This window comes from Myxocyprinus asiaticus, chromosome 4 (genome assembly GCF_019703515.2).
Source record: "Myxocyprinus asiaticus isolate MX2 ecotype Aquarium Trade chromosome 4, UBuf_Myxa_2, whole genome shotgun sequence".
Taxonomy (NCBI): domain Eukaryota; kingdom Metazoa; phylum Chordata; class Actinopteri; order Cypriniformes; family Catostomidae; genus Myxocyprinus; species Myxocyprinus asiaticus.
The window spans coordinates 49,582,234-49,607,163 of NC_059347.1; the positions used below are offsets into that span (position 1 = coordinate 49,582,234).

At 36.6% G+C, this 24,930-nt stretch overlaps 2 protein-coding genes across 9 annotated transcripts in view; both read right to left on the reverse strand.

Moving 5' to 3' along the window:
* The window catches only part of LOC127438260 (acetyl-CoA carboxylase 2-like), a 45,174-nt gene extending 31,348 nt beyond the window's left edge, over positions 1–13,826 (reverse strand). For 2 of the 4 annotated variants that reach the window (XM_051693724.1, XM_051693719.1), the window contains exons 1-2: positions 13,732–13,826; positions 12,271–12,865 (exon numbers count right to left, since the gene is read on the reverse strand). In XM_051693724.1, the coding sequence (XP_051549684.1) occupies positions 12,271–12,647 (377 nt within the window). In that variant the 5' untranslated portion in view covers positions 12,648–12,865; positions 13,732–13,826. Of the gene's footprint in view, positions 1–1,624; positions 1,740–10,169; positions 10,343–12,270; positions 12,866–13,731 lie in introns of those variants that run through there. The other 2 variants (XM_051693734.1, XM_051693743.1) reach the window with 2 other exon arrangements.
* A 1,199-nt stretch (positions 13,827–15,025) lies between these two features.
* rusc2 (RUN and SH3 domain containing 2) overlaps positions 15,026–24,930 on the reverse strand; it is a 31,934-nt gene continuing 22,029 nt past the window's right edge. For 4 of the 5 annotated variants that reach the window (XM_051696234.1, XM_051696236.1, XM_051696232.1 and 1 more), the window contains 7 exons: positions 23,191–23,267; positions 22,282–22,456; positions 22,079–22,184; positions 20,981–21,027; positions 19,627–20,692; positions 18,664–18,831; positions 15,026–17,809 (listed from right to left, as the gene is read on the reverse strand). In XM_051696234.1, the coding sequence (XP_051552194.1) occupies positions 17,620–17,809; positions 18,664–18,831; positions 19,627–20,692; positions 20,981–21,027; positions 22,079–22,184; positions 22,282–22,456; positions 23,191–23,267 (1,829 nt within the window). In that variant the 3' untranslated portion in view covers positions 15,026–17,619. Of the gene's footprint in view, positions 17,810–18,658; positions 18,832–19,626; positions 20,693–20,980; positions 21,028–22,078; positions 22,185–22,281; positions 22,457–23,190; positions 23,268–24,930 lie in introns of all 5 variants that reach the window. The other variant, XM_051696235.1, reaches the window with a different exon arrangement.

The following is a 24,930-nucleotide window of genomic DNA, read 5'->3' on the forward strand; positions in this document are numbered from 1 at the left end:
ACCAAACAAAAACCATTTCAGGTCAATTTGAGCAGACACAACATTGGATTTTATACTTCACCCTCTGTTTTATCTAAAGTTATCTTGATTGCGATCCAAAGTAAGTTACCTTGCTATTTACGGTTTGTCCTGGGCCTGCTGGCTATTTATAGAGTGTTATTTACAATAAATCTAAAAAAGAAACGTGGTTTATGCATGACAATACATGAATCCACATGTAATGCATTAGTTTTAAACGAGCCTCAGAAATAAAGATAAACACAGCACCATTTCATGCCGAAAAAAAATCAAATGAAATGATTAAACATGACAAAAAGCTAGAAACATCCATGGTAAGAATCCATCGAACCAACAAATACATCTGAAGAAGTCAACTGATCTGTCCGTGTAAACATTTTTCTCCTCTGCTGGTCTGGCCTCTGTACTCTCCACCTCTGTCAAAGTGTGCTACAATATAAATGCTCACACGATCAAAGCAGCCAATCACTGCTTAATATGTTATCATACAGGCTACAGACAATACTGACAAATCCTTAACTCTGAACTTTAAAACTACCGCTAACTTTGCACTTGAAGTAACTTTAATCTTTACACAAAGTGTAATGCAAATATAATGCAATGTATGTAAAAGGTAGAGTGCAGAAGACAAACAAGTTAAAAAGACATGTGCAGGCTATTTTTACCATATGCTGCTTGAAAACAGGTGGAAGCATAAACAAAGTGCAAAATTACGAATCACCAACAGGATCATATTTAATTTCTTTTCTGTAGTATCAGCAGAAACAAAACATGAGATGCTGACTATTGTCTTTTAGATTTGTGTCACCTTCAGGCTCCAACTACAATTTAAAATGGCACTACTCATGAGATACTTCTGAGAAACTCTACATGAGAAATGTTTACTTATACAGCGTAGCATTCTTTTAGATTTTTACAAGTTTAAGGCTGATGCACTTTACATGAGCCAATTAAAAAACAGACTTATCTTACAAACTTCTTTGTATTTGAAATGTATAAAAAAATAAAAAATCATGTTTACCTTACTTAGTGTAGAGCATTTACATTTAAATCAGGACAAATTGAATGAAGATTTCCTGCAATCCTTGTAAGATTTTTTTTTTTTTTTTTTTAATACTTCAAGTCTGTTTTTAATTATCCAATGTAACAATCAGAAGCTGGCTTTGTTTCACTGTTATCTGTAGAATTGAACATGGCATCAGTGTAACTGTTCAAACATTGCCATTATTTCCCTGATTCTCAGATTGTTCTCTGCTCTCAGAGTTGATATGTGCACATGTTCTCTGGACAGAGAACTCACAGAGGCACATGCTAAAATCATCGGGTTACATTGTGTATCACTTCAAGCACAGTTCAAACGGTCTACATTGTGCCATGCATTTCAATGAAATCCTGCAATCTACAAGCTCTGCATTTTAAAAACCTATTCAGAGATTACTGTACAGTTAAGACAGACTCATTTGCTTCTGCGTTATGCTGCATAACAAGAAATAACAACAGAAACCACACCCCCTTTCATACACTTTCAAGAACATACCGTCTATTTAGAAACTTAAAGGTTCTAGAGGACAGAGTGAACACAGTGCATTTTTGGTCCAGTACCAACCTCTTAAGGCACTGAAACCAGTTGAGTGTTTGCCCTCCTTCTCCGTCCATTGCAAAGAATCAGATGATAATGCGGGAGATGAAAAACAACAAACAACACGCTTATGTTCCCTCCCTTTTCCTCTTTTGCTCTCTCACACTCATGCCCCCTCCCCCATGTCTATGTCTACACTGGTGACCAAAAGTTTGGAATAATGTACAGATTTTGCTCTTATGGAAAGAAATTGGTACTTTTATTCACCAAAGTGGCATTCAGCTGATCACAATGTATAGTCAGGACATTAACAACGTGAAAAATTACTATTAAAATTTGAAATAAAATGCTCAGTACTTCAGAGTTCTCATCAAAAAATCCTCCACGTGCAGCAATGACAGCTTTGCAGATCCTTGGCATTCTAGCAGTCAGTTTGTCCAGATACTCAGGTGACATTTCACCCCACACTTCCTGTAGCACTTGCCATACATGTGGCTGTCTTGTTGGGCACTTCTCACGCACCTTAAAGTCTAGCTGATCCCACAAAAGCTCAATGGGGTTAAGATCCATAACACTCTTTAACAATTATCTGTTGTCCAATGTCTGTGTTTCTTTGCCCACTCTAACCTTTTCTTTTTGTTTTTCTGTTTCAAAAGTGGCTTTTTCTTTGCAATTCTTCCCATAAGGCCTGCACCCTTGAGTCTTCTCTTTACTGTTGTACATGAAACTGGTGTTGAGTGGGTAGAATTCAATGAAGCTGTCAGCTGAGGACATATGAGGCGTCTATTTCTCAAACTAGAGACTCTGATGTACTTATCCTCTTGTTTAGTTGTATCTGGGCCTTCCACATCTCTTTCTGTCCTTGTTAGAGCCAGTTGTCCTTTGTCTTTGAAGAGTGTAGTGTACACCATTGTATGAAATCTTCAGTTTTTTTGGCAATTTCAAGCATTGTATAGCCTTCATTCCTCAAAACAATAACTGACTGATGAGTTTCTAGAGAAAGCTGATTTTTGTTTTGCCATTTTTGACCTAATATTGACCTTAAGAGATGCCAATTTATTGCATACTGTGGCAACTCAAAAACAAACACAAAGACAATGTTAAGCTTCATTTAACGAACCAAATAGCTTTCAACTGTGTTTGATATAATGGCAAGTGAGTTTCTAGTACCAAATGAGCAATTTAGCATGATTACTCAAGGATAAGGTGTTGGAGTGATGGCTGCTGGAAATGGGGCCTGTCTAGATTTGATCAAAAATTATTTTGTTTTTTTCAAATAGTGATGGTGCTGTTTTTTACATCAGTAATGTCCTGATTATACTTTGTGATCAGTTGAATGCAACTTTGGTGAATTAAAGTACCAATTTCCTTCTGAAACAGCAAAATCTCTACATTATTCCAAACTTTTGGCCGCCAGTGTATGAGGACCTCAACTCTGTTTGTTTAAGAAAAACACACCAAAAGCCTGTTCAGGATGTTCATTGTAATGAGAGTTTCACTCAAGGAAATCAAATGCAATAAAGTAACATTTTAACAGCTTGTTTTCAGTCTGATAACCTACAATAGGTTCCAGTAGGTTCATAACCAACAATGTGTTCTTTGTGCAATAGCCCATAGAAATTAATTTATTTTCTTTGGCATGTTCAATGCAAGCTATATTAATAGTGTTTACAGTTATTGATAGTTAATAGTTTAGCAAATTGCTGAAAATAGTAAGAAGTGGTCAACCGTTACAAGTTTCCTACAGTATTGCATACATTTTAAAACAGTATATATACAGTATATATACAGTATAGAAATATATATATATATATATATATATATATATATATACAAATATATACACACACACACACACACACACACACACACTTATTACAATTGTCATATAACAACCTGTTATTAATGATACTGATTTAAATTTGATGAAAAGAGATATTACTTAATTTCTTAAAGTAATGATAACTTAGTTCAGTATAAGTGAGTCAAATGTTGATTCAGTAACCGCTCTGACTGTTTCAGTCTGTCACTCAGTGAAGATTTCATTCAGCTTGTGAGTTTGTGAATCTTTTAAGCTTTTCATTAAAAGAACCAGTTCAAAAGAGTAATTTGTTTGTGAATCGTACTACACTGGTTACACTGTGTTTTTGCGTACAGACCTTGAGGACAGCTCAATAAAAGATACCCGTTTTGTTTTTTGTTATCACTGCATTCGATTTAGATTGCAAAATCACAACTTGGGTAAAATTGCTTTACAAAATCATTTATTTTGCAGTGAATTTAGTGTGGATTCAGAAGCGCTGCTGTAGATTCAGTAGCGGCAGAGCACAGCTGCTGGAAAGCAGTGCAGGAAACAGGTTTGTGATATACTGTATATATTAAACAAATGAGACAATATAGATAAAATTGTGAAAATTATATGAACACTTATTTCATACTATATTTTCTCAAACAATTCTCATTATTTACAAACTATCAGTCAGTAGATTTTAAAACTAACACAAGGGGAAGCGACTACTTCTCTTAATCGGCCAAGCTGACACCGTTATCTGCCGATGCTGATAATCTCAAAATTAACAAATATTGGCCGATATCTCTTAATAGTAAGATGTAATTGTTCACAGTGTCATAACCACAGCCGAAGACAGATCTATCTAGACAAATGTCATCAAAAAAGTACATTGTACTTGTAAAAATGACAAATATCACAAGACCCTTTAAAGAATTGGAATCTCATCTGTCTATCCCTCTCTCACCTTTCGGCCTATTACTGTACAGCAAGTTTCAATTCCATTGCATCCCTGAGAGCCTGTGTATGGCCCTGGACTGTCAACTTTATCCATTGTTTCTGTGTGAGCCCAGCCAGTTGAGCCTATGTCAAGTAGGTGATTCATGGAAGAAAACAACAACGTCACCACAGGTTACACGAGAACAGCCAGACTCCACATCAAAACATCCCTAACCAAACTTTTCTTCACCCATAAAAATAAGTCTGGGGTATTTGAACTGAAGAAACAATCTGTAAGAATCTTTTTAAGCTGAAACGCAATGAGAATGCCTTTGAAAGTCAAAATCGGGAGCATTGCTTCTATTAATAGTACAGAAATGTGCGGCATGGCACCATAACAGGTGACAAGCATGAGCAAGTCAGGTAATCACAGACAGTGCAGAGAATGACCATATGGCTGTATTTCATATCCATAACTCTGTCCTGTTTGACATTGGACACTTTAATGTGGTGCATAATGTCCCCTACTGATTTTAAGAGCACAACTTACAGGAAATAAAGTATCATAGCCGCTAAACACACATTTACAAGACCAGTCAGAAAAACTAATAATCATTGGGATTATGGTTACTTTTATTGAGGTCCAAAAAGAAAAATAATATGAAATAGTTATATAATGCTTTTAAACTGATGCAACTCATACTGTATGATTTCATTATGTTATAACAACATTAATTTGACTCATCATAATAATTTCTGACATTTCTACTGTATTATTATTTACACTTTCAGACTTTCAATTTGATTTTCTTCATCAGTAAGAAGGGCAAATGACATGATGCTATTTATTTATTTTAATTTATTTTTCTGACTGTATCTTAGGTGTAATTCAAAAATGCATTAAAAATGCAATTCACACAAAACAGCTACTTGAATAAACCTCTTTCTGGTGAACATGTTTTCAATTACTGAGATCAAACATTTATTTTTTTTTAATCTGGGGCAACTGTATTTGATGCAACTGTCCAGAGACAGTAAACAAAATCAATGTCTCATCAAAAGCTGAAATTATTGAAAAAATAAATAAATGTTGGTATGAATATAGTGTAGAATAATCTTATTTATTATAATTTATTTAAAAAATAAGCAGTGAAACAGTTTTGGTAAATAAAATATTTAACTGTAAAATACGTCAGGGGGTGTAACCAACATGACATTTTTGAGCCATTTTGTGCAAAAAAAACAAAAAACAAAAAAACCTTCAATGTGTTTGTGACGAACACATATTCTGACATTTTATGAAAAGGCACATTTTGTTCAGGTCATACGGAGAAACTCCGAGAAAACGTCTTGATATCAGGGACTCAAAAATTCATTATATTTGTAATACATCATTTTTACCTTGAAAAAAAAAAAAAAAATAAATAAAATATATATGTATGTATTTTTAATTAATGATTAAATTGTGTAAAATATGTTTTTTTTTTTTTTTAATTAATGATTAAGTTGTGTACACTCATGTATTCAAGGTGCAAGGAATGCATTTTAATACCTTTTAAATGGTTACCATATGGCAATTTTAAAGACATTCATTTTTATTTTTTTGGTAGAAAATATAATGTTATGTACTGTAATGCTATGATGTTTTCCAAAAAAATTATGAAACCAAAATTGACACAAAGAATAAATTTCTACGAACTTAACACTTGTGTTTTAAACTACATTTTTAAAATCCAACCCCACTTAAAAGTGAAGTCACTATATATGTTAGAAGTCACTATTACATCATATTCCGATGTAACATGATCCTCAGAACAAAGAGATAAATATGTGCCGAATGTGCACACAGATCATAATGGACATTCCAACTTCAATATTTCAAATATTCTCAAGAAACCGAGCATGTAGAGGGCTAGATAAATTAATTCACTAATGAAATTATGCACTACGTCATATTCTGATGTAACATTATTAAAAAATTATCTTCGGAACACAGCCATCCACACATAGCGTATACGCCGATTGCGCCTATCTGCCATAACTATATTATTTCAAATATTCTCAAAAAATCGAGATCATAGTGGGCTACATAAATACATTCACTAATAAAATCATGCATTACGTCATATTCTGATGTAACATTTATTTATTTTTTTCTCCCAATTTGGAATGCCCAATTCCCAGTGCGCTTTTAAGTCCTAGTGGTCGCATAGTGATTCGCCTCAGTCCGGGTGGTGGAGGATGAATCCCAGTTGCCTCCGCGTCTGAGACCGCCAACCCACGCATCTTATCACATCTTGCTGAGCACGCTGCCACGGAGACATAGCGCGTGTGGAGGCTTCACGCCATCCAACGTGTCAACCACGCCCAACTCACCACGCGCCCCACCGAGAACGAACCACATTATAGCGACCATGAGGAGGACCATGTGACTCTACACTCCCTAGCAACTGGGCCAATATGGTTGCTTAGGAGACCTGGCTGGAGCCACTCAGCACACCCTGGGATTCAAACTAGCGAGCTAGTGAACTCCAGGGGTGGTAGCCAGCGTATTTTACCACTGAGCTACCCAGGCCCCCACTGATGTAACATTGTTAAAAAATGATCACCAGAACACAGCCATCCACACATAGCCTATATGCCGATTGCACCTATCTCCATAGCCCATAACTATATTATTTCAAATATAAAAAAAATAAAATAAAAAAAACTAGATCATAGTGGGCTAGATATATACATTCACTAACAAAATCATGCATTACGTCATATTCTGATGTAACATTATTAAAAAATTATCTTTGGAACACAGCCATCCACACGTAGCGTATACGCCGATTGCGCCTATCTGCAGAGCCCATAACTATATTATTTCAAATATTCTCAAGAAACCGAGATCGTAGTGGGCTAGATAAATACATTCACTAACGAAATCAAGCATTACATCATATTCTGATGTAACATTATTAAAAAATTATCTTCGGAACACAGCCATCCACACGTAGCGTATACGCTGATTGCGCCTATCTGCAGAGCCCATAACTACTATATTATTTCAAATATTCTCAAAAAAACAAGTGTGTAGTGGCACAGAGGGACTCACACACTAACAAAATTATCAATTTCATCATATTCTGATGTGCCAGTATTTCAAGATGATCCTCAGAACACAGTGATAAACAGGTGGATTATGTGTGGAGTTTCGGAACAACACCGGCCCACCCATAAGCCCACTGCTTTCAACGAGAAACCTTTAGCATCAAATTACTGCAGCTAAGGATATCTATATTTTATGATTCTAACGTTAGTTTTTCAAAAATTTGTCTAAAACGTATCTGTTATTTTTCTAAAGAAATACTTGGCCTATTATATATTGATTATGCATTTAATTTTACAAATTTAATCAGCTGATCCTGTATATGGAGGAGGAGAGGTTACATTTTTATAATGGGTATTTTTAAGCACATAACCCCAGCACTATCCCTAACAACTTCTCACTAAGCCCGTTAAAGGTGTACTGAATAAAGACGATGCACATAATATTTAGTTTGTCATTGAAGTGCTAACACCAGAGGTAAGGTAATTTTACAACACATATACAATTAATTGGTATTGTATGTTTCGATTATTATTTTCACAGTAAATACTGCTAATTTATTCTGTGTATATTTTCTTTATTGTTTTAAAGCTTACTGTTGTCATTCTGACTACGCTTGAAGGATTTAACCAATATCAAGCAGAAAGATGTTTTGGCACTGGATTATCGAAATTTGTGTAGGTAAGTAGACAATTACACAGTATATTTTGGGAAAAACAATGAATGCCCAACAGTCTCATGACAACTCATTATAATTAATATAATAGATCCATTGTCTGGACCTCTCTCCTGCCATAAGAAATATCTTCTCAAAATATCAGATAACTTCTGAAGAGTTGGAAGGAATTGGCAGGAGACGTTTGGAATACAAACGTTATTGTCTTTGTTGTTTTTCTATATTGGTGAGAAGTGGTTAGGTTTAGGGATAGTGCTGGGGTTGTGCTTAAAAATACCCATTATTAAAAATTCACCTCTCCTACTTGTTCCTCCAGATACAGGATCAGCTGATTAAATTCGAAGAATTAAACATATTAATAATATATAAAAAATATTTCTTTAGAAAAATAACATACGTTTTATACAAAGATATTTTTGAAAACTAACATTAGGATCATAAAATATAGATGTCCTTAGCTGCAGTAATTTGCTGCTAAAGGTTTCTCGTTGAAAGCAGTGGGCTTATGGGTGGGCCGGTGTTCTTCCGAAATTCCACACATAACCCACCTGTTTATCACTGTGTTCTGAGGATCATATTAAAATACTGGCATCAGAATATGATGAAATTTATAATTTCGTAAGTGTGTGAGTCCCTCTATGCCACTACACTCTCAGATTTTTGAGAATAATTGAAATAGTATAGTTATGGGCTATGCAGCGTATACGCTACCTGTGGATGGCTGTGTTCTGGTGATCATTTTTGAACAATGTTACATCAGAATATGACGTAATGCATGATTTCTTTAATGAATTCATTTATCTAGCCCTCTATGTGCTCCGTTTTCTGAGAATATTTGAAATAAAATAGTTATGGGCTATGAAGATGGGCGCAATCGGCGTATGCGCTACCTGTAAATGGCCGTGTTCCAAGGATAATTTTTTAATAATGTTACATCAGAATATGACGTAATGCATGATTTCAATAGTGAATGAATTTATCTATCCCACTACGATCTCGTTTTTTTGTTTGTTTGTTTTAGCATATTTGAAATAATATAGTTATAGGCTATGCAGATTGGTGCAATCAGCGTATATGCTACCTGTGGCTGGTGGTGTTCCGAGGATCATATTTCAAACATAACACATCAGAATATGATGAAACTGCTAATTTTGTTAGTGTATGAGTCCCTCTATGCCACCACGATCTCAGATTTTGGAAAATATTTGAAATAATGTAGTTATGGGCTATGCAGATAGGCACAGTCGGCACATACCGCACCTGTGTATCACTGTGTTCAGAGAATCATATTGAAATAATGACACATCAGAATATGATGAAATTGTTATTTTCGTTAGTCTCTCTATATCACCACGATCTCAGATTTTGGAGAATATTTGAAATAATGTAATTATGGGCTATGCAGATAAGCCCCAGGGCCCAGGACCACCTTAATGCGGACCTGTATATGAGTATTGTTACACATGACATGTTAGATGATTCATAATAAAAGTGATAAAGAAAATCAAATCTCAATAGCAAACTTTGTCTAATGTCATGTTTACAAAGACTTTCACATGAACATGGAATATGGGATGGCCCTATATGCCACCCACCATTTTTTTAAGGTGGAACAGTTATTTCGGTGAAATTGTATACTGTAAAACACAGTTTGCACTTACGGTGAAAGTCCAAAAGCTAAAATGAAGTATTTTATACTGAAGATCCGGTGAAAGTATAAAAGAGTTTATTCAGTGTATTTTGCACTTAAGAATTCAGTTCAAGTGTATGTTTTGAAGCACACCTGGAATATATTCACTACGTATTGTTTAATAACCTATAGTGCAAATATCTTTATTGCTTATATACTAAATATTATATTGTTTATTATTTTATATCTTCCCTATTCTCTTATTCAAATTTAAAAAAAAAAAAAAAAAATTACAAATAAAAAAAAAAAATCAGTCTTTGCTATTTTCTTTATTTTTCTGTGGGAATATAATAAAAGTGGTATCAGAGTAGGATTTTATATATAGTCTGGAGACACAAAGTAACACAATGCACCACCCTAAAGGCTAATTTATACTGTACTTACTGGGCGAACAGGCATCGCTTAGTTCGCCTACAAATGATGACGAAATGCAGTGACGTTTTTGCTCTGCCAAGGCATTCGTTTGGTGAGATTTCTCCTGTTTGCGTACATCTCTGAAATTCTTGACCCATGAGAACTCGGCTGGTCGAAGAGCATTGATGATGGTATAAAACTATTCACTGCGGTCAGGACAGCCTCCACTTGGAAAAACATGGTCAAGCTAGCCCCCACCTTGTTTTTTAGTACGCGTATATACTATGCATTACGGTAAGAGCGTGTAATTTTCAAAATAAAAGTGACCTTCCGGTGAGCGTTATTTGTCAGTCAGTCTGTCAATAATGAATGAATGAAAAAATTAATTAATCAATAAAAATACAAAATTAACTACATAAAACAAAATGAATAAATATTAAACAAAAAATAAACTATTTTAATAAAAAAAAAACAACGACTGCAAACTTAATAACAATCATAAAGAATACATTTCCAATGACCATCTGACTTTTAAGCACCAAAATGACATATTGTCATTGAGAATCTTCCTGTTTACACAGGCCAGTTTCACTTCAGGATGATAGTACATCACCTCAGAGTGTCACTCACACAATGTCAGGGCAGTCTAATGTTGAATTTCAAAATTAAAGCCCTCTTAAATGTCATATACATGCTGTGTTTTCTATAAATTCAGATAGATATTTAAAGGAAACTCCCTGTTTCCAAAGAATAATTTCACTTCAGAATGATAGTACACTACCTCAGTGTGTCACTCACACAATGTCAGGACTGTCTGATATTGAATTTCAAAATCAAAGCCCTCTAAAATGTCATACATAAGCTGTGTTCCGTCTACATTCAGATAGATATTTTAAGGAAACGCTTTGTTTCCAAAGAACAATTTCACTTCAGAATGATAGTACACCACCTCAGAGTGTCACTCACACAATGTCAGGGCAGTCTAATGTTGAATTTCAAGATTAAAGCCCTCTACAATGTCATATATAAATTGGTCTGTGTAAACAGGATGTTTCTCAATGACAGTGTCATTTTGGTGCTTAAAAGTCAGATGGTCTTTGGAAATGTATTCTTTATTATTAAGTTTGTAAGTTTGCAGTCATTATTTTTTTAATAAAATCATTTATTTTTTGTTTAATATGAATATTTATTCATTTTGTTTTATGTAGTTATTTATGTATTTTTATTTTTTCATTTATTTATTTTTTCATTCATTCATCATTGACAGACTGACTGACAATGTGAAATAACGTTCACCAGAAGGTCGCTTTTATTTTGAAATCAGTTCTTACACGCTCTTACCATAATGCATAGTATATATGCTTACCGCAAAACAATGTGGGAGCTAGCTTGACCATGTTTTTCCAAGTGGAGGCTGGCCTGACCGCAGTAACTATTTGTGGGCGTGGTTTGGAAGTGACGCTTTTTATTTACAATCGCGCGTGCCAGCTGAGGAGTTGTTACCTAGGTTACTGTCGTTAAAATGGATAACTTTGAAACCTGTCTCTCAGAGATTGTGTGGAAGTATACTTTTTTTTTTTACATGATTTGCAACACAAACTCTACAAAGACAGCACGGCCACAACAACTGACTGGAGAGAGATTTGAGTTTTTAAAAGTGAAAGGGGTCGTGACAAGTTTAATAAAGCAAAGAAGCTGCACAGCGCTAAAAGTGCCGGTCCACGCATAGAAAAACCTGTTTATTGGCTTTAATTGTGGCTGGAACAGTACGTTAAACACCGTGACATCACCCTAAACAAACTAATTTTAAAACGACGTTATGCATAGTATAAATGGCTGCTTCGTTTGCCTAAGGTGCTTTAGTTCGTCCAATAGAAAAAAGTTTGTTGCTTCCAAGTATAACCATGCTTAACAGAGCTTAGGCAATACACACCTAAGAGGGTAGGGGGCGCTACAAACAACTCTCTAATTTGTACCTTCAAATTCAAATACAAGTTGATACCTTGTTCTTAAAGCTTTACAGAAACAATTAAATGCTGAACTGGGTTAAGAAATTGCACCTTAAAAATATAATTAGAGCAGAAATACATGCACATGTAAACAACAACCAAATTTCTCTAGCGATGCTCACCTCAATCTGCAAGGAGGAGCCAGGACAGGGGGTGCTTCGGATAAGTTGGTGGGTGGTGGCTTGGGCTGAGATCTGGCTCCCTGACCCACAAACAAAGGCTCGTCATCGGAGGAGTTATCCTCAGAAGCTCCCAAAATAAACTTCAGCCTCTCTTTAGCCTGAACACATGCACCAAACCTGGGCCTAACAGACTTATTAGTTGCCACTGGAAAAGAGTTGGAGGCTGCTTCTTCAATGACTTGTGATTGGTCTGTGGGATTACTACTGGTTGATTGAGGAATCTCCTCACTTCCTATTGAGGTGCTTGCTGTTTCCGGGTCCATTGGAGGAGATGGTTGATCCTCTGAACAGTGGCTGTTAGGTGTTTGTAATAGCATCTCTCTCTCCCTGTGGACCTTGATGATACATTCAAATGGATTATATGAGGTTCACACTAAGTGCTGATGAGTAAATGAACAGGCCATTGCAGAAGTAATTTAGCCTACAAATATTTGCAGACTGGGAGCCTTTACATATGCCTGCAAACTCTTGCCACCTCCTGTAAGATGAGATGATGGTCCCTTTTATTTTTGCCTTGATTTTTGTAAATATTTAACTGTAAACAAAGAAAAAACAAGCCACAGTTAGGATATCAGAGTGCAGAACACTAGGTGGAATCACTATGCTCCATATGAGGTGTGCAACCAAAACATTTTAAATGTGACTTAGCTTTTCATACATAGGGATACTTCATCCAAAAATGAAAATTCTGTCATCGTTACTCACCCTTATGTTGCTCCAAACTTGTATGACTTTGTTTCTTCTGCGGAACACAAAAGAAGATATTCTGAAGAATGTTTCAACTGTTTTTGTCCATACAATGAAAGTCAATGGGGTCCAAAACAACACTGGACCCCACTGACTTTCATTGTATGGACAAAAACAGTTGAAACATTCTTCAGAATATCTTCTTTTGTGTTCCATATAAGAAAGAAATGCATACGGGTATGGAGAGACGTGAGAGTGAGTAAATGAAGACATTTTTGGGTGAACTATCCCTTTAATTTTCATATACAAGTCATGTATTCATAGGTTATGTGGCATAGGAATAAAATGCACAGAAATAGCTAAATTAAAATGACCACTAGTTTCAAAGAGTCAGCTTTAGGAAGTGTCAGAGGAACTCGAGTTTGTCATGGTCATGTAGCTAACATAATTTTTAATCAGACTGGTTGAGTCAGCATGTTTCAACAGCTCTATTAGGCTTAAGGAAAAAATATTAAGCAACTTATTCAAATACTCAAACAATGTCCATTAGGCTACATGTCAAGTCTCAATCACGAATGTAAACAGAACCACACATATCTAGAAAAAGTAACCACATGCAAAGCCTCAAGTCTATTATTAAACACATGCAGTAGGACATTCTCAAGCAATTAAACAATGAGATACAATTATTAGTTAGAAAAGTTTAGAACAAACCTTGAAACAGACCTGCGTACACATAGTACTCAATGCTCTCCACTTTACAACTGCACGACAGACAACCAGCTCTCTGCCAGTTAAGAGACGACCCTGTGTGTGAGTGTGTGTGTGTATGTGTGGGATATAGGGGAAAGTTCAGGCATGGTGAGTAAGAAACGAGGGGGAGGAAGTTCTTGCAAACAACCTATCAATATAGAATCAACAACAACAACAAAGGTAAAAAAAAATGGGGTGGTGTGTAACTGGACACAAACTTCACATCGATTTTTAGTATGGCACAAAAAAGTAAACAAAGTAAAACGCATCACAGACACACGTGATTTCTACATGTCATTGTTTTAGCCAATAAAAAAAATATACAACATAAAAAAAAAATCTGAAAGAACGATTTCAATCCATGGCCATCTAAAAAAAAATCGTCACAAAATAGTAGTGATGGCCGCTTTCGAAACAATGCTTCATAAAGCTTCGAAGCCTTTATGAATCATTGGTTTTGAATAAATGCTTCGGACCGCGTTTCAAATCAAGTATACCTGGCTGCAGCCCGCAGAGCGGGGCGCGGCAACATCTGGGGCGGGGCTACACGTGTAGCTCCGCCCATAACGTACTCTCATTGGCTCGGTCATCTTCCATTGGTATACATGATAGGAAATGCGTTTTAAAATAGTTTAGCCTGATAATTTTGATTATAGTAAGAAATGTAGTAGCCTAGGACTGAGCAGCATGTTGCTGTTTCAGAGCGCAGTAATCGTGTTGAAAACATAAACAGAGGGGGAAATTACTAATCCTACTATGGTGAAGAATCTACTCTAATATTAATACGGTCGTAGTTGGTGTGTTCAAATAGTTCAGCCAGATCATTTTGATTTTTCTGCAATGACTTGTAAGTGGAATTTTTCTTTTCTCCTTTTCTCCTAAAATGTGTGTTTATATTGTATGTGTGTAACTCAGGTTTGACCACGATGATGTTTGTTGAGGGTTGGGGATTGGGAATTAATAGGGGTTAAAAGGGGATAATTGTTGATTCTGTTAATTTATGTTGTGCTTTATTTTGTATTTGTATGTTGGGAATCAATAAAAAAGTGTTAATCATAAAAAAATTACGTTTTCACTCCAGAACAATTAAATGGGACTTGGTTCCCATTTTTTAATTACATTCTGCAAAAAATAAAAAAATAAAAAAACATTGTTTTCGGTTTTCGTTCCTTGGAATGTTTTTAGTCCATGGTTTAAAGTGGCCTTAACCCAGGGTTTAAGTAGTGTTCATTTATGAATTCACAATTAATTCATATTTATGAAATGTCAGTGTAATTTTATTGCAGGTTAAACGACAATAATATTACTAGATCTTGAAAAAAGTTATCATTAGGTAAAATCAGTAAACACTATAATCAGTAAAAGGTTTCTCATTTAGATAACACTTATTAAAAACAGAGATGAGAAAAAAGACAAGAGGCATTAGATCAGTGTCCACATGAGCACTTTGTTATTGATATCCACACATGGTGGTAATGTTACAGGAGCACAACATGGTCATACAGAAGGGGCAGGAGAGACAGGTGGGCTACAGGTATCATATATATACAGGCAAGAAAAATCAGAATGACCTCTCAATGAAGCATGTAGAGAGGGAGAGCGAGAGAGAGATCTTTGCTCAAACATACATTAACCACCCGATCAAGACTTGCACTTTCAGCGTGTTCATCCTCTAACAATCTGCATAGAAAGATGATTGTGAATTATGGCCAAAAATGTTGCCAGTTTCCTTTAACTCCTGTCTTTGTTCAGACCAATTTTAATACATAACAGAAAATAACTTGAATGGCACCAAGCACTTTTGAGGAGACACAGTTATTATAAGCTCTCGTGATTCCCTCTATAGCAGACACACTGATTCAAAAAGGCACTGGACAGCTATTTCACTCCCTCTCTCTCTCTTTCTCTGACATTAGCAGGGTGGGTTCAAGTGAAAAGCAAAGCATACTGTATTTGGAAGACCAACAGACAAATCTTTGTGTGACAAAGAATGACCTAAAGCAGCAGCACTATAATCTAGATTGCGCAGCTTTTTGTGTGTGAGCGTTTTCTGCTACTCATAACATCCCATAACAACATAATGTACATAGTATTTGAATAGCTTTTGTTATTAACTGTTAACAATATCAATGTGTTATAAGCTGTTAATAACAAATAATTAACTTGTTTTCCTTTCAAGAACATGAGAATGCAACATATTTACAATTACAAATACACAAAATAACAATTAATGTATAATATAAATAGAAAAAAATAAATAAAATAAAACTGTTTTAACAAAAACATACCTTAACATTGTCATCTAGAGATGTCTTAATAATGCAATTTGATAAAATCAAATCAAAGTGTGATTTTTATATATTACTTTGTTAAATAAAAGCATATCAAGTGCCATAGTGAGGGCCCAAGATCATTTAAAATACAATTAACCATTTAATAACCATTTAATGCTCAAATAAAACTCATAATACACATTCCTGTCCTAAGGCCTCACCTTGAAATTTAGCACATCAAATGGCCACTGGCCATAACTTCATAAATGCACAATAGTGTACCACTGCAATATCATATGTAGTATTTCACTGGTATGGCGTCCCTGTCTAAATGTCTCTCTTTGTCCTCTAACGCAAAAGCAGAAGAATGTCTTTCAACTTTTCAAACATTTAAGTGATCTAAACTGGTAGCTAGAGCAGACTTTGAATGGAATAAATAATCTCATTCAGATGTGTTTCTTTGCAGTATAAGTAACATCAAACCCTTTTAAACTCTTGTCATTTTTACCATATTTTGCCTGCTTACACAAAAATCTATACATCCCATTCTACAGTATCTATACATCCATCCATTTATGTACAGGAGGATCTATCTTAACCAATATAGGCCACAAAGGACTCCATGTCTGCTTAAACCAAAACAAAAATCTAAAGTAGGCAAACAGTACACACATCTTCCCTTTCGTCATCTCTAGCAGACTGTGCAAAAGTTTTTATAGGAAGAGATATAGTACAATGTTGTCCAGATGCAGACAATCTTGCTGTAAATTGTCCCTTCATGGTGAGCACAACATGAAACAAAAGGGTGGAGACTGTGGAGATGATTCTAGTTTGTCCATTATCTGTCAAAGCACCTCATATCGGAAAAGACTGTTGACATGGAGACAATCCCTCTGGACAGGCTAACTGCCCTGGTCCTAAGTCTAGGAAAATATTTAATATTTTTCAACCCGTTAAAGCAATTTAATTCCCATAAGTATATCAGGAGAGCAGTTTGTTGACTGCCACCAAGATTTCCCTCATTCAGTAATGTACTATTTAGCTAAATTTGAAACACTTTTTTGCACAAACCGTCCAAGATGTTTATGAATGACCTCAGGGTTATGTACAACCACCAAAAGGCATTTGCACATACACTTAAGGTTACAATGCAGAAATCGGTTAACATCTAGATTACATAAAATCATACAGTATTTATAAAGTCCAGGCATGTGTGCCAGCAGTGTCATCTAATAACTTCATTTGGTTTGTAGGTCTTCTTAAAAGGCTATTGACATGTTTGTTTAAAAGCTAAGTTGCAAAACCTGACGGCTCATCGCAAACAATATCACTACTCAGTAACTAGATCTAAACTTTCTAATCACTGGTTGGCTCATTTCTGTTCACTAAAACAAATAGGGTGATTTGACAACAGCATATATTTGTGATATTTGTGTGTATTGGTGTTTACATACACATGCAAGCACAAAATGAATCTGTCAGACTCATCTCTTGTGCAGCAGGTTTCATAGTGTCCCCCTATCTGTCCCCAACCTCATTTCACACTCCTCTTCATCAGAGCCCATGCTTCAGATCTTCAGCTCTGGGGCTCCTTACTGTCCTCAATTAGGGTGACATATATAATGGGGACAAGGCCCTGGCTGTCCCCCAGAGCACAAAGTAGCCAATCAGAGTCTGCCCTGCTGAGCACCTGTAGCACATCCCCTTTTTGGAAACTGAGCTGGCCCGGCTCTGTGGCAATATGATAGCACAATGCCCTCACATCACTGAAAGAAAAAGAAAGATAGATAGATCAGTTAATTACAGTAGATATAGTGGTTTTATCTTGCCAGTACGATTTCCTGTTTCTTTTACGAGGCCATGTCTCTTGTATCAATCCCTGGTCTTTTTTATTCTCACATATGCAATATAAACTCACGAGCACTATATTAGGAACACCTGTACACCAAATTATTCATGTGACTGTCTAATCAGCCAGTCATGTAGCAGCAGTGCAATGCATAAAATCATGCAGATACGGGTAAGGAGCTTCAGTTAATGTTCACATCAACCATCAGAATGGGGAAAAATGTGATCTCAGTGATTTCAACCGTGGCATGATTGTTGGTGCCAGACAGGCTGGTTTGAGTATTTCTGTAACTGTTGATCTCCTGGTATTTTCACGCACAACAGTCTCTAGGGTTTACTCAGAATGGTGCCAAAAACAAACAAACATCCAGTAGGTGGCAGTTCTGTGGACAGAAACGCCTCGTTGATGAGAGAGGTCAACGGAGAATGGCCAGACTGGTTCAAGCTGACAGAAAGGCTACGGTAACTCAGATAACCCCTCTGTATAATTGTAGTGAGCAGAATAGCATCTCAGAATGCACAGCACGTTGAACTTAGAGGCGGATGGGCTACAACAGCAGAAGACCACATAGGGCACTTTGTTAGGACTATAGTGTTCTGAATAAAGTGCTCGGAGAGTGTATTTCATCCAAATATTTATCACTAAATACTCAACAAAAAAAAAAATCACAGAAAAAATGTACAGCCAGCCGGTAATTATATTGATATCATGATCAGATGAAGTCACATTACTGGTTATAACTGAATTATATGTATTGTATAACTACCTTACCGTGGAGCTTGTCTCTGTGTGGGGGGATTCTGTGTTTGTGCTTGTTGAGTTGTACCAAGTTGACATTCTTGGCTTTGAGATTGTTGCTCTGCTCTTTTCCCGACACCAACAGATTGAGCCACCAGATCCAACACGGAAAGGTCGAGACTCAACCAACCGGATGGCAACCTGGGAGAAACACAAAGATGACATACTGTGACTCAGATCAAACAAGTTGGCGATCTGTAAAACTATTCTGAAAATAAAGGCAATTGAATGCAAGAAAATTGTTGGTGAAGTGCATAGCATACAAAAAACAATTATGGACCTTAAAAAAATAATTTTATTTGTTTTTACTGAATTTTATTTCCTACATCTAAAACTCTGACCAACCAAATGGTCTGCAATTTATGAAGCCCCTTAGAGGGCGCTGAGGAATTTATTTTTGGATAAATTTTCTTTGCAATAGTTTTGCGTTCCCTCACGAAACATTTTGTGTTCCCTCACAATAATTTTTTTTTTTTAATTATTTTGGGTTCCCTCGTAGTTCCTTTAAACTATGGTATTTGTATTAAAATCATAGTAACCACAAAAGTTACCATAGTTTTACTTCAGTTACCATATTTTAACCATGATATTCATAGTAAAACCATAGTATTAATACTGGCAAACCAAAAATATGGTATCTACAGTTTTTCTATAGGAACACCATGGTTAATTTGTGGTGCACGTATAGTTTTTAAAATCATGGTTTCCACCAAAAGCATGCCTGTACGAAAATTAACTATGGTTTCGTAACGGATGGATAATTTTCAAAAGAGAAGGATAAAGCTATTGTGAGAAATCCAAAATAATTTTTGAGGGAATGCAAAACTATTTCAGAAAATAAACTCCCTGTCCTCTAAGGGGCTCCATAGCAATCTGTGATGTGTGACTGATGAGAAAAAATTATTTATTATTCTCCAAAGAAATCAGACAACTCACCTTTGTTTCCTAACCGATTTCTGCTCACTTTTCTCCATCTTGCTTGCATTTCCAGCTCCAAACAGCCGACCCCAGCGCAAAACTTGTGCTGACCCATCCTCCCCTGCTTCCGTCTGGGCCTGAACCCCTTCAAAGGCATCCTGGCAGTCTGGCTGCTTCTCCTTACTCTTCTTTAGCTCCGTGAGCACTGATTCTGGTGGACTTCCCATCCAAGATGGCTTTCCCTTTGTAGCTTTTGCGGGCTCTGACAAAGCTGATTGGTTGAGGACCCCATTGCCTGTGGTATTCCTATTGCTATTGCTGGTCCAACCTTGTTCCACCTGTTCATCCATCTGCTGAATGGCCTCGGCCCCCTCAACTACACCTTCTCTAAGAGGTGGATGGATTTGCCTGTGACTTTCAATGCCTCCCTTCCTCCTCTTCTCCCACTTCACAAATTTTGACCCTTCAGCAGAGTTGTCGATGTAAACCTGTGAGCTCTGCATGAGTTGGTACCACCACCCGGCTTGTCTGTTTCTCTGTTTGGTCATGTCTCCTTCACTTTCTCTCCTTTTCTCCTTCTCACTGACTTCTCCTCCAACTCCCTTCATCTGGCCAGCACTCCATCCAACTCCATCTATCTGTCTTGCATCACTCTTTTGTAACTCTTTGCCAACTCCTGCCACTTTATCGAGTGAATCACAGTCGACACTCTTTCGCCCATCTCTTTTCACTTTTAATGCTCCCTCCATTCTAAGCCGAGCATCCTCTTCTCTCAATATAAAACTTTCTCTCGAAGGCACCATCCCTACTTTCTGTGAAGGCTCCAATGTTCCAAAGCCTCTCATGAGCTGGAAAGTAGAGCGATCTGATTGGTCAAGGCCTTGGCGGGCAGAGCACAGCTGTTCCTTGCGTCTCAGGTGCTCTTCTCCTTTTTGTAGCTGGTGTGGCTCAAATAGCAGGTCAAGGTCAAAGGGTAACAGTGACAGCGGCTGTAGAAGGAGTAGAAGCTCTTCAAACAGTGGCTTGCATGCCCCTTGAGATAGGGATAGGAAACCCCATGGCTGATAATGTGCTGCAATGATGTCTGAGAAACCATGCCAATGATAAAGAGACAGGAGGACACAAAAAATGGCAAATATTAGAATGATGCTGGCACTAAGCAATTGAGTGTGTAAGGCCTGGAAAATCTTGGCTCTACACAAGGAACCCAAAGGTTCACCATTCCTCTGACTCCAGCCACCTACTCTTAAAAAAGGCACTGACATAACTGGAGCAGTGTGTGTAAGAGAGTGTGTGTGTGTGTGTGTGTGTGTGTGTGTGTGTGTGTGTGTGTGTGTATGTGTGTGTGAAAGTGTAGAAAGCATTGTCATACCTTCATGTGTATAAATGTGATTAAACCAGAATTCCAGAGATCGCAAACTGAAAAACAGTGAATGTGAAGAGAGTTCAATCAATTTTTGGGGAAAAAATACAAATCCAGAACATTGCTGTTTAACAACCAAAAATACTTTCACTTATACAAGAGAAATACATTTTAAACAGAAATATGAAACAAAATGCAACAACAAAGAGCCTGGAATGTGACTACTGTACTTAGTATTGATCTCAAGAAGCATAGAGACAACAGCAAAGAAAGAGAGAGAGAAATAGAGAGATCAACATGCTGCAGAATTCTTTAGTTAAACTAATGATCAAAGTGCTGTGTGTCTGAATGTATGTTTAGTGGGGGTGGAGAGGAGAAAGTCTGCAGATGAGCTGAGCTGAATATGTCAAGGCCCATCAAAGGGAAACTGGAGCCTTTGAAGATTTCTAAAAACTTCTAGAAATGCACTGCAGTGCTTTGAACGGCAATATTTGAGAGAACAGAGAGAGAGTGCGCAACTGAGATGAAGCATGTGAGCAACGAAAGCTTGAGCAAAGTGTTGTGTTCACTCTATTCACACTTTAGTGTAATTTCAATTATATCTGCATAGCCTATATTTGAAAATGTATTTGAACAAAGTACACAGGATGCAGTTTGTAGACTGAAAAGTTTTCTTCTACTATCTTCATATGGAACAAATAAAAATGAAATCATGTCATCCATGACTAGTAAGCACGGACCCAACCCATTGACTAGTGTCAGAACAACTAGAACTTAACCAAGAGTATCAATCAACTCCAAACATCATCTTTCTATCTGTACATCTCACTTCATGTTGTCTATCTCTCATAGGACAATGAAAAGAAACTAAAGAAGTCTAAAAGCTCTGAAATGGTGCTTTTTAGAACCTTACACAGAGTTCCAAAAACAAAAAAGTAATCAAACGGCACACATAAAAGTGCAGACAAACGTTTTAACCAACATGTCAATGGGAAAAGATTTTTTCATAAGCACTGTGAAGATGATCGTAATTAGAAAGAGTGATCAGGATGGCAGGAAGATGAAAAGAGAGACAGTGTGAGGGAGAGAGGAATGATAGAGGCTTACTTTAGCAGGCCGAAGATGAAAGCATTGAGTCGCATACTATGATTGGTCAGCTCGGAATACTGACTGACTTTAGAGAAGAGACTGTGCAAAACCCGTGTTGAGGGACCTAGGACAGATTGCATAAGCATTTTTCCATTGTGCTCTTCATCCTCATCCAAATCATCATTAATATCAGCATCTTCATGTTCATTTTCCTCTCTTACCGAGTTGTGTGGACGCCTCCACCACGCTCCAGGGCTGATTTTTGCGTTGCCCAATGATCAGGTCCAGTACATAGGCTTTCAGTCCATCGTGCAGTATCTCACGAATGGCAGGACACAGATACTTTACAATCAGGTGACCCACGTTAGGACTAACAGAGCTATTCCCTAATTTGGCCTGAAAGAGAAGAAAGAGAGAAAAGAAGGGAGTGTTGGGGATTCACTATTAATGATGTTGTGATGGTGAGTCTGTGGAGCAGTCTCCCATCACAGAATTTTACTGTGCTCAAAGGACTTATTATCTTACTCAACTTTTCAATATTTATTGGGGTACTAATGTACAAATATTTGTATCTGTCCTATATATTATATCTATTGGTGTTTTAACTCAAATTTATCTCTTGTTCTTATGTATTTATTCAATGTGATTTTATAGAAGAATGGGGAGGTGAGGGTTAATTTTATTTAATAAATGGTATGTTCCAATTTGCAAAGGCAGGAAAATGTTCCTATTTAACCCAGCCACCACTAGGTGAAGACAAGATGGATGACGAGTGTTTGAGCACATGGAAAAATTTATGCTAGCACTGCTTGAGTGCAAAGAAACTGTGGCCTCCACAGTTGTGGGAGGGAGTTGGTACTGCTTTAGTACCAAAAACAGGTCTAGTTTTTAGTCTTTTTTTTATTTTTTATTTTTTATGTAACCTTTTTTATGGTTGCTTTTAAACACTTTATTTGCATGTTTTGTACCTCCAACAAAATCTTTTTGGAACGCCATTCCTGCTTCCTGCTGTGTTCTCTACTTGTGATTGCCTTGGTCCCTATCACAGATGTTTATACCTTTATTGAGTAATTTTAGGGAGACATTTAAACCCAAGTAGTTAAAGTAACAACATTAATTGAATGTAGTACCTTAACTCCAGCATCCCGGCTAGTTCCAAAATGAGCAACTATCAGATCGACTGCTATATTGATGGCCTTCACCAAACCTAGAAGCAAAGGACATAAAGATAAGAGGAAAAACACAAAGAGAAAAGATTCTATGATACTGTATATTTATATTTATATTATAAAGTTAATCACTGACTAAGTGTATGCACACACAGACAGACACACACTGCATCATTCTTGCATGTCTTGTTGAATGGATCTGTCAGTCTGGGAGATTAGTAATAAAATGGGTCATGCTGGATTGACAGTAGTCCCTAGTGAGAATAACATCAAGAGACACCAAACTCTCTCAAAGCCTTACTCACAAGGGCACACTTAACATTCTCTGCAGATCCATATGTGGGAGTGAAGTGTGTCTGCATTACAATATTCCTATAATTTATTTAAAAAGCAACAGAGCTCACTGCAGTCTGACGAGGTGGACATTAACCACATCCAGCTTTAAAGATGAGTTTGCTGAGGCTATTATACTGCTCTATATATGACTATATAGAGATAATTGTCAGTCTGGAAATATTTTCAGATGCAAAATGAATCTGAATATTTGGAATATCTGATTTTGAATATTTCTCCACTCATCTTGTCCTTATCTAGACTGTTTTCAAACTTGCAATGGAATTTTAATCATCAACGAAATTTAATTCAGTAATATCCAATGAAAATTGGTGTGTAATTTCTGCACCATTTGCATCACCAAACAGCACTGAAAAATAATGATGTTTTCCAAACATTCTTTTTCAACAGTTTTAATGTCCCTTTGTCCCCCATCCCATTATTCCATTCTTTGGACAAACAAGCAGTCCCAACCTGAACTCAGACCACTGGTTAAGCCGGATGTTGGCAAGTCAAACAGCAAAAAAAAGGCCCTTTCCTAAAGCCTATTTTAGGTACTTTTACCCAGGACTAGTACTTTTTCATCGTTTTCACACCTGAGGAACCATAGTTCCTCAAAGCTGTTTTAAGGGACATTTTTAGCTCCTACTCCAGGGTAGGTACTTTTTGGGGCGTAGAGGGACTGTGACGCTAAAATGACGCACCTATGTCGCACAAAGCAATGAGAAACACGAGAAGTCCACAGCTGCCATTTGTAAACAAGCTTGTAGCTGCTAGCCTGCTACTCAGAGGATTGCTCTAATTTTAAAATTCCCTTAACAGAAATAACATAAAACCTACACAGTATCTAAAGAGAATCACCCATTTCACATATGTTTTGTGAGATTGAGGTGTGAGAGTTGCTGCGTGACTTCATAAGGAGACGCTCATTGCATCTGTACTGTTTGTACTGTGTAACTATACAGAAAATAAAGTGATTTCTTTATTACTACATCAAAAGTTTCCTGGAATGACAGATATAAACAATAAGGCACTTTCCCAATGCAGGGGCTAAAGCCCATCCCTTGAAGCTGTTTTAAGGGACATTCTTTTGGGGGCGTAGAGTAACTATACAGAAAATAAAGTGATTTCTGTATTATTACAAATTTTTCTTGGAATGATGGATATAAATAATAACATATTTATCAAGAGTGGGAAACTGAACTCTATTATACACTAAACCGTCATGAAATCTAGTTTACATTAGGTAAGTATTGCATGCCTGATACTGCATGGTTTAACTTGAGTCATAAAAGCCTGTATTATAAAAGATTGTGTTGAAAAATCGGTTTATAGTGCATTTTTAATATGTTATCTGCTGAGTTCAGC